The sequence below is a fragment of the Polyodon spathula genome, chromosome 18 (genome assembly GCF_017654505.1).
Source record: "Polyodon spathula isolate WHYD16114869_AA chromosome 18, ASM1765450v1, whole genome shotgun sequence".
NCBI lineage: Eukaryota > Metazoa > Chordata > Actinopteri > Acipenseriformes > Polyodontidae > Polyodon > Polyodon spathula.
In genome coordinates, this window is record NC_054551.1 from 28,939,057 (window position 1) to 28,955,116 (window position 16,060).

The 16,060-nt window shown below is 38.1% G+C and overlaps 1 protein-coding gene across 1 annotated transcript in view; it reads left to right on the top strand.

Annotated features, from left to right (window-relative positions):
• The first annotated feature begins 578 nt into the window (after positions 1 to 578).
• The window catches only part of LOC121294085 (ERI1 exoribonuclease 3-like), a 66,052-nt gene continuing 50,570 nt past the window's right edge, over positions 579 to 16,060 (top strand). Inside the window, exons 1-6 of the mRNA XM_041217639.1 lie at positions 579 to 612; positions 1,549 to 1,787; positions 5,379 to 5,495; positions 7,802 to 7,861; positions 8,726 to 8,817; positions 14,091 to 14,163. Of these exons, the coding sequence (XP_041073573.1) occupies positions 1,557 to 1,787; positions 5,379 to 5,495; positions 7,802 to 7,861; positions 8,726 to 8,817; positions 14,091 to 14,163 (573 nt within the window). The 5' untranslated portion in view covers positions 579 to 612; positions 1,549 to 1,556. The remainder of the gene's footprint in view (positions 613 to 1,548; positions 1,788 to 5,378; positions 5,496 to 7,801; positions 7,862 to 8,725; positions 8,818 to 14,090; positions 14,164 to 16,060) is intronic.

Below are 16,060 nucleotides of genomic sequence, written 5' to 3' on the forward strand. Positions count from 1 at the left end.
CCACACTGAAGGTCTTAACAGTCTTGGTAGTCACTTATCTTTCATACTGAACAGTACACAAGAAAACTTAAAAACACTTTGTTTTATAACAATTTCTAAAGCATCTTATAAAAGAGTAGGCTTCATTCATTCTTTTTAAAGAGGTGTTAGGGTCATTATCATGCTTTATATTATTTTACAACCTTAAAATGTTTTTTGCATGGAACTTGGAAATATGTCGACCAATGGGCTTTACACTAGGTTTGGTGAGCTTGGCTGAGCACGAACTAACTCGGTACACACAAATAGGGCACAGTGGCAGTTAAAGTAAATACCGCAGTTAAATACTGCAATACAATAATATGTCTAATTAATGTATGTTTGTGTATATCAGCTTATTATATTATTAATATAAAAAAGTAACTACAATACGTACCAGATCAGTCCTGTTTCACTTTTCTCAAAGACTACACTTCCCGCAAACGCGAGCTGAGAGGATTTTAACCTGACACATGGGACAACACAATAACTTGTGTTTTGAATTTGATTGGCTCTATTTGACAAGCCTTACTTTCGATTGGCTTGTCCAGCCTGTCAATCATCACCGGTTTCAGGAAGTGCTTAGGCTGCGAGGTGAGTGCCCACGCTGGAATGTTTTTATTGTGCACCCATCCAAACTGTGCTCAGCTACAGAAAGTGGGCAATATATCAGCAATGTTGGGTGTATACTTAGAGTACTTCATGAGTAGTGTGCACTGTAGAGGACGAGAAGTGTGAGCGCCTGCCTTTTTTCGTTCCAGCGCGTTGTTCCTGCTGTAGTCTACATTGTGCCGTAATGCTTTACTAGTTAACATTGAGCGCTTTCTTAGGTCAGAACGCCGAAACGAGAACTTAGAATTTAAACCCTTGTTGATACAGTATCGTGTAATTTTAAATAGTTGCTTTGTGTCTTGCCGTAAATCATACGGCACGGCATAGAGTATGTGGCCTCAAAAGCTAGTTTAAACGTGTAAAAATAATAACTCGCAGAGCATTTGTTTATCCGGAAATGAAACCAAAAGTAGCAATTTAAGACAAATGAGACTAGGTTCACTCTAACTGTCTCATTAGTATTAGTGGTAGTGTATAACACGCCCTACAGAAGTCCACAGCTTGAGAGAGGAAACAGTAATTGAACTATGACGAACTGTAGAACTAATATATTCAATGAATAATTGAAAGGTAGGGGGCTCTAGAATGCAACCATTGCCAGTGTGTACCATCATCAGAGGGAAATTCTGAACTGTAAACAGGATAATTGTGTAAAGAACAATTACAGCACTTCAGGGCTATCAGAGGATTGAAAGCAATGCTCATTTCAAAATCAAATTAATGAATCAGGTCAGAACAGAACAGAAGCATAGACTACAGGGCTCAAGTAAAATAGTATTTTACATTTCATGTTTGCACTGTAAGTATATAAATGTAGACCACTCATAAGGTACAGTTTGGAAATAGAATACCAGGCAGGCAAAGAGTGAACCCTACTTGCATAGTATACTTAACACGCTGTACTTTCCTGCTTTTAAGGAGCGCCAATGAGGTTACTACAAAAGTGTGTTCAGATCCTTCTGCCTCCTCAGAGAACCGTCTTCTCCACAGAGAGTTTGTGTGGACTCTGCCAAGGTAGTGCCAGGCCCAGGCTGTCCAGCAATAGCTTACTGCGGGCATCAGTGGCAGGCATGGCGTCTCTCCCCCAACAGAGATACCAGTATTTTTTAGTCTTGGATTTCGAAGCTACGTGTGACACAAAACCCATTCAGCCCCAAGTAAGTATTGTACACTCTACTAATATTTCTAAAGATGCAGTTTGAGATCACAATAACAATGCAGAACAGTTAAACTGCAATTTAATACACTTTTATTGTTTGTGCCACTTTACTTTCACATTTTTCCCTATAATGCAGACAAACAAACTCCAGTGTAGGACAGGGCCTCTTTGAAAACAGGCATACGGTAACAACACATGTGCATTTATAAACCTTTCACAATGGGCAACATTTCATTGTGATTGTGGAAAAGTACAGTAGATTACCATGACCAGCACCTGTAGTATGTACGTGTAAAAAAATAAATAAATAAACCACAACAGGCACCACAATCTACATCCCTAGATTCTTATGTTCTCAATAATTTATTCTAAGAATGTCTTTACCAAGTTTCATCACAAATGAAAAAGAGTTTCTGTTGATAAGTGTGGAATACTCAGTGATATGCATTGTCTGCATGGGAAAACTACAGTAATGTTACATTTAAAAGTGTTTATGGAAGTCATTGCGATATTGTTACTGTCAGCAGGAACATCTACTTAAATAAAGTGTGACTGTCTAGGGTTGATGTATGGAAAATAGGGAAAGTTCATGCGTCTGCATCCCTGAAACTGAGAGTCTGTGATCTGCTCTTGGTGGCAAAAAGAACTGGCTACAGTGCTATTACTTTGACTAGGTTACGCTCCAAAGCCATACTTACAGGTCAGGACTGAAACTGTAGTCAGTCCTTTTTGCCACCAGGAGCCAGTGGAGATTAGAAGTGCACGCTGAGTACTGCGCTGTTAAAATACCTTCCTGCCACAGACCTAGTAACCCGCAGGTAGCCGAGTGCAGGTGGCGTTCTGTACTTTACAGCTCTGTCTGCAATTCTGTGTTTTGTCCGCAGCCAGCTTCGGAATTTGAAGTGCGCCCTGATGAATCTGTTTCTGATCCCTGAGCGTGACCCTGTGATCTGGCAGCCAGGGCAGTCATTGGGAGCCTTGGTTGCCAATTTAGTGGTTTCAGTAGGCCTGTTTAATAAAATGTCAAAAAGCAGCAGCTGTTAACCAGTGGCTGTGATCCAGCCACCCCAATTTTTTATTTACCTCTGAACTGCTTTTCAGTACACTTGTCAAAATGTTTTATGTGTCCCTGTCAAAATCCTGCATTCTTCTGCTTTCAGTGATGGAAATCATCTTTGAAATGAAAGGTGTCCACATTCAGCAGTTTCTGTGCTTCCTCTTACCCATCCTACTAGGGTTAATTTGTGCCGTTTTGCTTTTTTTATTTTTTCTTCTTCAGAATCTTTCCATGAGATTTATTTTAATTTGCTTGTCTTTGTTTTTCTTGCACAAGCTGGTCTTTTCCACTAAATCAATTTAAACAAATAATGGCAGGGCTTGTGTTTCATGGATTTTTACTTTAAAACCAATTCAGACAATGCTGATGTGCAGTGAACCTTAACATGGCATTCCTGCCTTCTGCTGGTTGGTACTGTATATTTTTGTTCAAAGGGTTTTATGAACAAACTAAAAGAGCTCTGTACATTAGGCAAGGTTAAATCACTAGCATCATACACTGTAACTTTGTTTTTTTTTTTTTAAATCATATTCTTTACAATGAGATGTATGTTGGCTAAACTCATAATTACAGACCAGCAAATAGTTCACTCCAATAGGCAGGTCCAGAGCCATGGGGAGCCTTATGAAGTAAGGAGCTAAGCTATTAGTGGTATGTGTAGCAGAAAAAAAACAACAACATAGCAACTTCAAAGATTACTGAGGGAATATTTTGGTTAATGTGTTTTGAAGACACAAGTGTGGGGCAGTATTGGTAAGGATTCCTGGTGCTGGGAGTCACACTGGAAGAATCAAAAATATATTATTCCGTCAGCAAGAAAGATATGAAAAACTGTTGAGAATTGTAGCAGCTTTGCGAAATAAAGTACTATTCAAGGAGTTGACCCTAATGCCAAGCTAGCAGTATTTGTATATATTTTTGTATAAATAGCCCAGATAAACACTTCCAAGGCTCCTCCACCACACACCCCTCCATGAAACATCAGGCATCAAGACTCATCTGTCTAAGTGTAACTCAGCAATTAAAAGACAAACAGGCAAATGCCACAGATGACCTGAAGCACAAGGCAACTGACAAACAGGTCCAGACAAATCAGCGGATAATTTATAAGCTCTGCACTAAAATCTAATTATTTGGCAATTCGAATTTCGCAGCTATTCCAGGCAGGGCAATAAATTCATCTAGCCATAAATTATTAAAGGAACAGCCCCTGGTGTAAATCAAAAACAGCACTGTTTGTTTAAAGAATTAACTACCCCCCCCCCCCCCCCCCCCCCTCCCCTTTCGCCATCTTTACATTATTTTGTGTAAACTGTCAAGTCCTGGCATTGTATTTTACATTTGGTGTGAAGCTCAAAGACAGACTGGGATCATATTTTGTGCCTTTTCTTAAGTTAATAAAAGCGAATGGAGTGTTGGCTTTGTCTGCGAAGACATTTTGATCTTCTCTTAGGTTAAATGTAGATATTCAGCTGCAAATCAGCTGAGGAATTTAACACCTTAACTCCCATTTGTGGCATATTTGGCAGTTAACGACAATAAAAAGTCATAAAAAGGTTTTATCCGTATGTAGGACCTCAACCATCTACATTCTGCGACAGGTATGTACGTATTAATGAGGCCATGAATCTATGACAGCAGGACTAGTTACTCCTTTTCAATTCCGATCTAATCAGGTTAAAACAAGTCAAAAATCCTTGATAGACCTTGTCGCTGAGCAGTGATATGGAATCTTTTTAACTGTGAGTAGTGACTTGGACTTAACTCCTATTTTTTGTAAAGAGAAAATTTTATGCTAATGTTACAAAAACAGAAACAGATAGCTTGAGAATGCTTAAAACACACTTTGGTTTACTTTATATATATATATATATGATGCATACATTTATAGTAATGTATAGAAATGATTCTTGAAAGTAATAAAAAATGCTAAATTACTCATAAAAGCTGCTGCATCCTGTGCTTGATTATATTCTGCAAAACGAATTGGAACAATAAAAACACAATAAGAACTTCACATGGTGATTTCCTATCCTCTGCCTCTTTAGTCCTCGACTGCTCTATTTGCATAACTACCAGGATTTGAATTTGGAATAAAATATAAAGGACTGGAAAAAATATCTTTTATAATGACGGTGAGGTTGGAGCCACACAACATTTAAATAATTCAAAGGCAGCTCATCCTGATATCTTGTGCATGAGTTTTAAAATACATTTCAGAACCTACATTGATTAGCATTTGAGCCACTCCAGGTTTTACTAGGAGTCTTCATTTATTGCTCCCTTTTATTTTCTCTTTTCCCCTTTCTTATGTTTTGTTACTAGGGTTATGGATGGCATGGTTATGTATTTGTGAAGTTGGTAGATGGATGCCATCTAAATGCTTTTTTTTTTTTTTTTTTTTTTTTTTACAAAGCGTATTTATTTCGATACCCTGATATAGATGTCTTGTTTAGCAAAGGTTTAGGAGGAAAATCTGATTATACATATTGTGACAAAGCCATTCTCTCTGTCTCTCTCTCTTTCTATTAGGAAATTATTGAATTCCCAATCTTAAAGCTGAATGGACAAACTATGGAGATCGAATCGATATTTCATACCTACGTACAGCCAGTCTACAACCCTCAGCTCACACCCTTCTGTACACAGGTAAGGCAGATTTACGATCCCCCGTTCCTTCTATGGGCATACTTCTATATTGGGGTGCACTGTAGCCTATTTCAAACTGTCCAAATGATTTCCTTCACCCAGATTGGGTTGCAAGTGACCACACCTGCATGCGAATTCTCAGTGTTATCCGCAGACTTTACATAGATACCCTTTGCAGAAATCCATACAGAGTTAAATAGATTTGTTTTTTAAATCTGTTAATTATTGCAGTATTTCTGGGGTGCTATGTACTTTATTCATGTTTGTCCATGTTTCTCCATGGAGACAGATGCACATTCTCCACAGAGGTAATGTGGAAATTTGAGTGGAAGGAATTTAGTCTGCATCACGGAAAATCTGTACAAATTAGCACAACTTGACCTAATTGTTGGTATATTCTGCAGAGATTAGCAAAGGGGGATGGTGTGCTTTAGGTCAAGGTTTTTGAGATACATTGGCAGAGCTCAATTAAATAAATGCAAGTCCCCATACACCCCCCACCCTGGCTCTGTCTCACATAACAGGCAGGTATTTTGGTCCCCTTTGTTGAGTTCTGAAAGCAGGGCCTGATTATCTGCCTGTCCAGTGCTGGAGCGCTCTCCTCTTATCAGCACACTGTCATTGTGTAGCAGAGCGATGGTGTCCAGATAAGGCTCGCTGAAGAAGAGAAAAGAGCCTTGATGTTGACAGAGAACTTATTAGTCGCCATTCAGGCCAAACAAATTTGATCGTCTGAGGAGGAGGTGTTGAGTTTGCTTTTCATTTTGTTTTTTAAATGCTTGTCTAATCGTGGGGGCCAATAGAGATCAGAGAAGCTGAGTGGTCCTTACTGGTTACTCCTCGAGTCCACACGGGGGTGGGGGGTGGGTAGTATTTTAAAAAAGGGTCTGGCGGGTTAATATGCAAGCACCTTTTGCTCTGAAGCCTGGGGTTCAAATCCTGTCCTGTGTCTGCCGAAATTGAATATATTTAGAATCTTATACATTCAGCAAATTAAATTAAGCAACAATTATGAACTTTGTGGATTTCTGAATGTTTACCTGCTCTAGAGAAATTTTACTCTTAAATCCATTTACAAAGCATATTACAAACATGATTTTAGGCTCCTTGTAAACAACTGGTGTTCTGTTTGTATTAGGTGATGTAGAACAATAAATATGTTAATTGGAAATGAATTAATTGATAATATTAAAGTGGATAAGAAATGGATTAGCATGTACAAACATGAAGAGTTAATACATTAGGTCAGTATTGAAGTGCAGTTGAACAAAACACATAGCAGTAAAAATACTAAGTCTGTGTGCTGCCCATAGAAAATTAAAACACAGTTTAATATTGGCTTTCAGAGAGTGTAAAACAGTGCCAGAGATTATTAGAGTAGTCCTTAATACCTACACTCACTAATTAGACTCATCTAAATTAGAAAAAGTGAATAACACAAACACCTTAAGGTAGATTAACTCTCTGAAATGAGAATTTCTTCCTAAAAGGTATATTATTTTATTACAGGAGAGGGGAAATCGTTTTGGTGGCCAACTGAAAGCTAAATTAGTGCATGGAGTTCCGGAGAGTCATTAGGGATAATCTGAGTTTAATTGTGAATTTTAATCACTTCGAGAGCAATGGTTCCTGGTGATTTTGTATATTGTGCGTAGCCATTAGCGACCTCTTTGGAAGGACGTGGTATTTTCATCAGACGACATGGGCGTTATTGACTGAAAGGGAAAAAGAAAATAAATCCAATTAGTTTGCCTAATTTTCCTGGACAAAATAAATTACCAATATTAAGGAGATGAATAATAATAATAATGATAAATATAATTTAAAAAAAAAAATAGTTTTCCAAGTTTATTTAATTGCATAAGAAAAAAGTTAGATGGCATAACTAAATGAATGTTAAAGGAAACATTTTGAAACTAAACAGATTAATTAAATAACTTGTCTGGAGTATCAAAGGTGCCTGATTTACAATGGCCAAGACGAGAACTACTGTATACTGCAGCATGATGGCAAGCAGTATTAACATTTCATGCAGAAGCACTCAGCTTGAGTAACGGAACTTTGTTTTAACTTACACAATTAAACTTTAAACTCTGACTTTTAAAACTTAGGATAACTGTGTGGATAATTTTGATGTCACTGTATTACGTGTATGTGTGCTAGGTAATGATTCTTTATGTAGTGTCAGTGACAGATGCCAGATTGACAACACTAACTACAGACCAAAGTCCTCTGTGTTACGCCACCCTTGTTCCTAATTTGATATTGTTTAATGGTCTAATGTTATTGCTCTTTGTTTTCAACAGCTGACTGGAATCATTCAGTCCATGGTTGAAGGGCAGCCCACGCTCCAGCAAGCCCTGCAGGTAAACAGTCAGTGGTGTGTGACCCCTGACACCTGCTCTTTGACCTCAACTGCCCCCAGCACCTGACAGACCATTGATGTGACCTGAGTGATGTCTGTGTGATTACCGCTTCATTAGAATAACATTTCCCAACACTGCCTTGACACATGGCAGAGTGTATTGAACAATTGATTTTGTATTCTTGGTTTGTGCTGGGGGACTGAGACAAGGGAGCAATCGTGACATTTTAACTATCCCCAAGCTTAGACCTGTCTGAGGCTTGTTACTGGCATTACAGATCTGGGCAACACTTTATAATACGTGTCATTGTTTTAAATGTAATCACAGAATGTCTAAACTGGCACACATTTTCCAATTGTATTCATCTGAAGTAAGCATCTACAATGTCACATTCAAAACATATTCATAAGAAACACTCAGCATTACTCAGTAATGAACAGCACTTCTTTAAAGTGCAATCCAAATCTCAGAAAAAATAAGTAGGTTAGCTAGAGGTTTATACGACTATATAATATCTTATTTCATTTTTTGATGAAACATTTTCAAGTGTTGAATATGTATAAATATGAAAGAATTGCAAGCAAGAAATTCACAAGTCTGTGTTTATTAAAAATCTGCATTCATACCACAAAGTTAGCGTGATTACTGCATTGAGGTTATGTACAGTGTGGGTATACTTTATGTACGCAAACATTTGTTGCGTAGATCTGTCCATAGTGGGACATCCAGTATGCAATAATACACTCCCATAGTATTGTAGCCCTAAAAAAGACACATTGAACATCACAGTTCCTTGTTCTTGTAAAAGTTGTTAATTGGAGGAATTAGTGTTGTTTTATATCCTTATTATTTTATTTCAATCAGATGGTGGCTGAATGGATGGATAAGGAAAATCTGCTGAATCCAGATGTCAGCTCAGTGTTTGTAACCTGTGGAGACTGGGATCTCAAAACAATGTAAGTATGGGCACAGCATATGGATGGGTACTGGTACCCAGGATAGCTTAGGCAAAGTGAGACAGTTTGATAGGGTTGTTCCATTTGTATCTGATTTCAGCATTTCTGTATAAAGTTGATTTGATTCAAAGAACCCAACCTTCAGCCTTGTGAATTCCTCAAAACATCAAAACTATTATCATCATTCATATTTGAAACACACTTATACTTGGTTGGGGCCCAAGGTTGCTGCAGGCTGATTGTAATATTTCCATTCCCCTTAAATGCTCAATAGAGACATGGACTTGTGTTCCCTGCATTCTCAGCACTAAATCTCTTATACTCCCATCCCTGCTGCTAGCTCCTGGGGCACTAGGTTTTGTTTGATTAGGTCAAACATTGTCACCAGGTACTCAATGAGTAGAAATGTCTAATTGAAAAGCATCCAGAGGGATCACACACAATATTATACTATTCCAATAAAAAGTAGCAAACCATCCATAGTTGTTTCAAAGTCAACAGTTACAAACCCCACTCCCAACAATACAAAAAAAAAAAAAAAAAAAAAAACTACGAAGTACTGTATTTATAACAGATAAAGAGAGTAGAAAGAAGGACAGAGAGGTGGCCAGTTAAGGCAGAGTAGTTAAAGATAAAGAGTTGACACACTGCAAGAGAGAGTAGAAGAGTAGTACAAGTGTAGTAATAAGACACTGGGAGAGTGTAGTAAGAGGGAGGCCGGGGAGACAGCTAGAAGATGGAGTAGCAGTGCAGGAAAGATGAGCTGTCTGTTGGTGACAGTGTGTGACAGTCCCTAAAGCAGCTGGGAGCCTGGGAGTGTGACAAGGAATACAGAAAGCAGCATTATTGTTTAAATCATTGATTGCTTCTGCCTTCAGCCCTAAAAAAAGAAAAAGAACTAGGAAGAACAGAAGTCTTTCTTTCTCTCTTTTTTGTTATTTATTCCATATCTCCATGCTCATTTAAAAAAATATAATATATATATATTTTATATAAGATCACTAATCCATCTCCCAATAATTCAGATAGATAGTCATATATATATAGATATGCCTATATAAATACTTAGATTGTATACATGTAAGTAAATAACAGTACTGCAACCTTATAGAAATTACATAAGTAAATTACAACATTCCAGCAACATCATTAAAGGTAGTGTCAGTGGGTAATAACAGTTTTTATTGTAATAATAATAAAAACAGTAAAATCCACTAAAGACATCCCTGTCAATATCGGAACACAAGCGTGTATTAAGGTAGGCTTGCAGCACAATAAAAAAACAAACATGGTTTTAAAATTAATAAAAGCAGCAAGTATCATCTTTAGTAACACATATTATATTTATTGTTCATCCTCAAAACGTGTACATTGGCAAGCATGGACAATTGATGAAAAATTAACTAGCAGTGAATCTTCATTGCAAAACAACCGCATGAAATACTGTGTTAATGCGAAGAATAAGTTCATGCTGTTGACCCACAACACACTAAAAAATGTGTTCATTGATAAATAAGAACGTTGGAAAAGGAGCAAAATACGAATATTCATTGCAAGACTGAAATGCACTAAATACTGTTAATACAAAAAAAAAAAAAAAAAAAACATACAAATGCACTAAAATGCAACCCTGTTAATATCAGAAAACGTTTGTATTTTAATCACTTTCAGCACGCTCAAAAAAGCTTCACAACTGGTTTTAAAATGAATAACATCACAAAAAAAATAAGTGTACCCTAAAATAAGTTAAAGTCATTCATCTTGAGCTTCAGGGACTCTTTATCACTGTTGAAAAACAAATTGTTAAGCTCGCCGTACAGCCACGTGTGTGTATTGGCTGAAACATTCAGTGTGACGCGCATTATATTGTTATTCATAACCAGGCGTTTAAAAGAGACCCGGCGCCTATTTACCATATTTCCCAGAAGTCCCAGCGCTTATTAGAGACCCGGTGAATATTGGAGAACGCCAATTATTTGAAGTTTTACGGTAACTGGAACACCAAAATTGTGCGTGGATTGATTAGCACTTATTAATTATTCCCGCAAGTGCGTAACATCTGCAAATGCTCTCAGCTCAGTCCTCTGTGGCTGGCATTCTTCTGTGAACGGCTATGCAGTAGTCCTCACATTACAGAAAATAGATTTAAATGGGGTGAATTACAGGCAGAGACATAGTTTTGTCTCCTAATATCTGTGTATTTCAAGACATACTGTAGTTGTTCTACAGGTAGGCAATAGCACTGTGAAAAAGAACCCAAACACACAAAGCCACTAGTGGTCAAATGTTGTAATTGCGTTTTGTTTGGGTGTAATTTTAAACTTGCGCTAGTGCCACCACGTGGTCACATCTGACATGTTGTAAAAGAGGATCAAATAAATGGGTGAATCAGTAAGTAACATATTATTATTTAGAAATGTATTATTATTTAGAACCAAGAGTGTGCGTGTGATTAAACGATTTTAAAGAGATAGTAAATGGGTTGTACTAGCGATATTCTAGTGTTACTGTGCAGCAGCAGAAAAGAGACATGGCTTTTGATGGAAGAGGAGAAAAAAAAAAGTCCTCCCCTTTAGCAGCAAAGTGGCTAACGGTGAGATGTAGTGACAGACAGAGAGCTGCGTTCACTGGAAGCGTCTCCCCTCCCCGGCAGGCAGCCTGTCTCTTTGTTAGCGGAAAGGGTGACAGTGACATGACACTCTTAAAATAATTATTAACAAAACGTACTGCTGACTGCAAACAGCCTGCTCTCCTCAATGATGTGTCACCAGTGATTAGCATGGGTCCTGCCATCTCCTGGCGAGAGGGAAAGAGAGAGATACAAGAGAGAGAGAGAGAAGGAGAAGGAGAAGGAGGGAGAGGGAGACACAGCCAAGCCCTCCGGGCAGGGAGATGTAAACACAGGAAAGTGACACCTGGCTCTGTTGACTGCTGTAAACAGACATCCCTGGCCCTCCGGCCCTCTCCCTCTGTCCTTAAACCCGCTGTTCCTGAGGAAACAATTGGCTCTTACAACTGGAGATGTGGAATGGAAATGGGAGTGGAATGCACTTTCTAGCCATTTATTTAAACAGAAAGCAACATGTTAAACTTACAGAGACCCTTGTCTATTCAAAACCGAATAGCCTGACAGTGCTTTTTTCCTTTAAATCTTAGGAACAATATGAAAAAAGAAAAAGCCCTGGTAGATCGATTTTATTTGCACACTTACCAAAGTCACTGATACAAGACGGAGTTATATTACAAAATTCAAAATGGATTTATTTTATTTGCCAAATTTAACCTTGTTAGTTATTCACTTACTAATTTTTCATTACCCACCGAATATTGATAATAAAATCACAAGCTTGTAATTGTTACCACAATTGATCATTAATATCTGTGGTTACATTAAAAATAACAGTTTGAAATGCTGTCCTGTTGATGGTAATACAGAAAATGCTGTATATTGATGGCCTCCCTTTGCTGTGGATTGCATCACAGAGTAGTCTGCACACTGCGTGGAGAGGGGCTGATGTGCTCTGTGGCTGTGCTGGCTGGCTGGTGGGTGGAATTGGATGACAGGGTGACAGAACTGCTTTGATGGGCTCATACAATATTTATGGAGGAGCAGAGAGTCACTGGCTTGACCCCAGGGGGTCAGCCAATTAACTGGGACACTCTTACATTTTCATAGCGGGAATTGGCCAGGGCTCTGGAGAGCTTTGACTGCAGAGGGAAGCTACCTCACGCAGGATAATGTGTCTTTACAGTCGGCGTGAATGGCTTTCTTTTCTTTTTCTGTTTCTTTTAAATGTGTAGTTTTCCCACGCAAATATCTGGGGGAAAAAGGCTTGGCTGTGGCAGTATAAGCCCATATATATATATATATATATATTTATATATATATTATTTATTTATAAATGCGCACTTTATTGCACCTGCAATATTGTAACACACATTCGTTGTTCTGGAACCTCTGGCTGGACTGCACATGATCTTCCGTGGTGTTTCTCAATGCATTACGTTTTAATGTAGCATCACGATACATTGAATCATGAACTTTGGACAAGTAATCAAGAGGTCCAGTGTTCTAAATGTCTGTCACAGTACACTCATTGACTAGACAGCTGTGTCATATTTCACTCTATGCTTTATACTGTGACTCTGAGTCTTGTTGAAGTATTTAAAGAAATGTAAAATTTTCATAGAAATGGTATATTTGTTCTATATAATGTATCGTGGTTTGAGGTTAAAGCAAAATAATTCAGACTTTGTATCAGTTTCAATGCTTAAGGGTACGGTGGCACTGTGTGGTCATGCTCGGGTATGTTTGAGAGAGACTTCAACCTCTGAGATGGTGGTGTTCCGTGTGTGAGTGCTTGTTGTGTCTCATTTGCCCAGCACTGACTGACACGCTGTGTATTTCCAGCTAACACACACGCACACACACACAGTGCTGATATTTCTAACTGTTCGCTGTTGATGGACTTGTTTAGCAGCACAGGCGGGCGTTACTGACTTGTTATAACACTGCTTCAGTCCAGTCTCTTTGATAGGTTAGAAATTCACTAGTTATTAATGTATTTGTAGTTCACATTGATTCTTTTTTTTTTTTTTTGGGGGGGGGGGGGGTTACAAGCAGAATGACGTACGCTCTTTTTGACATTGTTGGATTTTTTTTTTCTTTCTTTAAAATTCTGTTCCGTTTACCTGCTTCTGTAATACTGATAAATGATGATAAATCTTTTCTTTAAATGGCTTGAAATTTGATGAATGGCTGCAAAAAGTGCACAAATTTCAGCAAGTCTCCCTGTGACCCCCTTAGTTAATGGGCGATTGGGCAGAGGTTTTGCTGGGAAGAATACTATTGAACATGTTTTTCTTTAAAGTTTTTCATTACAAATATGTTTTTAAACATTTCTGAAGGTACGCACAATAGAACAACCCTCTGTCCTCAGTGCTAGTTCACAAGTATTAGTGTTTCCAAAAGCACTCTCTTATTGGCAAGTGACTCTGCCCAGACAAGAAGACATAATAGAGTTTATGAAGCTTATGAAGGGTAGGAAAATAGACCTGAAAATAGTGAAGGTGTTAAAAGAAACACTGTGGTCATTGCTGGGGTTGATTGAGGTGGAGTGGCGGTGTTGAATTGAGTGGAAGGCCCTTATCTCTTCACTGCACCGTCCGAGCAGTTGCTGCTCACTCTGAAAGCAGCTTAATAAAACAGAGGGTTTTGTATTGTCAGGAGTGGTGCTAATAGAATCAACCTGCTTTATTTCTCTCCCTCATAGGCTGCCAGGACAATGCCAGCACTTAGGACTGCAGGCTCCTGATTACTTCAAGCAGTGGATTAATCTCAAGAAGGTACTTTTGTTAGCAACAACAAAAAGGAAAATCGCTGTTTTTGAGATGCTGTAAGCGCCTGATCCCCCCCCCCCCCCCCCCCCCCATTCAAGCCTGTTGCAAATCTTCCGTCTATTTTCTTTTTTGTAAGGATCTTCCCTTTGTGTCACTGGTAGATAGCATACACTAATTTAACCAATGGAACAAATACCACTTCCTTATCTAGAAAGAAAGCTTTGAAAATGAGCTGTACATGTCCAAGACACAAGGCTGCTGTTGAGTTTCAAAGGTCATTTGGAGCCAATGCAGGATCACAAGGCAGACACAGATAAGCTCACTGTACAATTTATCACTCTGCAGAGTCAGAGACACAAGGGGGTCAGCCAGCCCACTTTTCCAGTGATGATGGCGTCTCAGCAGGAAAAGGCTTCTCTGTTATCGATTTCTTTTCTTGATAGAAGTTTTTTGACAAACGTTGCAGATTTGTACTTGTATCACAGCCTTGTTGTACAAACAACTGGGTATTCTCTCACTGCATAGTGCTATTTCATAAATGTGTGTTGAAGTATCTCACAGAATTGTCACTAAATATTGAGTTAAATTGATTACAGTTTTACCTTTTTAGCGCAGACTTTATATAAAAAGAAAAACAAAACTGCCCTCAAATTTAAAGATGGATATACTAGGGGTTTTAATCGTGACATTTTCTACAATCAATTACTCATAACTGCTAGTGACAAGAAATTATATTGAAAGACAATTCCAAGTAATACAAAGTACTAACATAATGCTATTTACTGCTAATGTTTCATATTGACAGCTATTGTTTAATATACATATATTTACTTGCATGTCATTTACAGTTTGAAAATATTTGCTTGCATGTAATTGGAGGTTAGCCAAGATCTTTAGAAGTACCCATTTTTTTTTTTTTGCTCACTGTTTTTGTGATGCCTCAGGTAGATGAGATTAATAGATCTATTATTTTTAAAAAATCCTAAAATATAAACACAATAAACACTTGATCAAAAATACTGATGTAAAAATAAGAAACCAGTCAAGTGGACTAGACAAATGCCTCTATCGTATAAGACAATGTGTTATAGTTCAAGTCACTGATTAAGACTTTAGGAGAAACGTTTGTCTTGCCTCGAAATTTGAAAAGGAGGCAGACTTTGGTGGTGTTGTTTTACTCAGAACTTGTTTTATTGGGTACACTGACAGTGCTAATATTTTCAACATGGGCTCATTTACTATGTAGAAAATCTTAAAATTCTGATACATTACACATATCAGTGTCCAGCAGGTGACATCGGGCTAGTGATCAATGTGTGTATCATTTGCAGCATAAAATGTAAAGAACCGGTATGGGTATATGGTAATATCATTATGTAGACAGCAAGTTGAGAGAGAAAAAAAACACTGTGGGGTCACTAAAATGAGGATTTACACTTTAAAAGAAAATTAAAAAAACTCCTTGCATTTTCAAGCCCTGCACCTTGTACTGTATGTTGACGGCTCAGCAGAGAGAGTTTAAGGGAACAGTATTGTCTGTCAGACAGGGGGCAGTGAGTCCCTTGAAGCTTTTGTAACTTATGATAAGCCAGTTTACTTCTCACCTGGAAGGTAAGCCAATTTATTCCTGTAGCATTGATCTATTAACACCGCTGATCCACACCTTGACAGCAGACAATCCACTTAACAAGCAAACTACTGTGTACATACAGCACCTTCACAGTGAACAGCAGCACTAACAGGAGACAGAACAGGTTGTTGCGATTTAAAATCATGCAGATCACTTACATCACAGCTAGCAGAGAATGTCCCCAGGGTTTTTATGTTAAAAGTTCTCTGTTTCTTTTCCATACTTTAACTGTCTCCTGTTACTTTAACATTTGATATGTACTTAACTGACTTT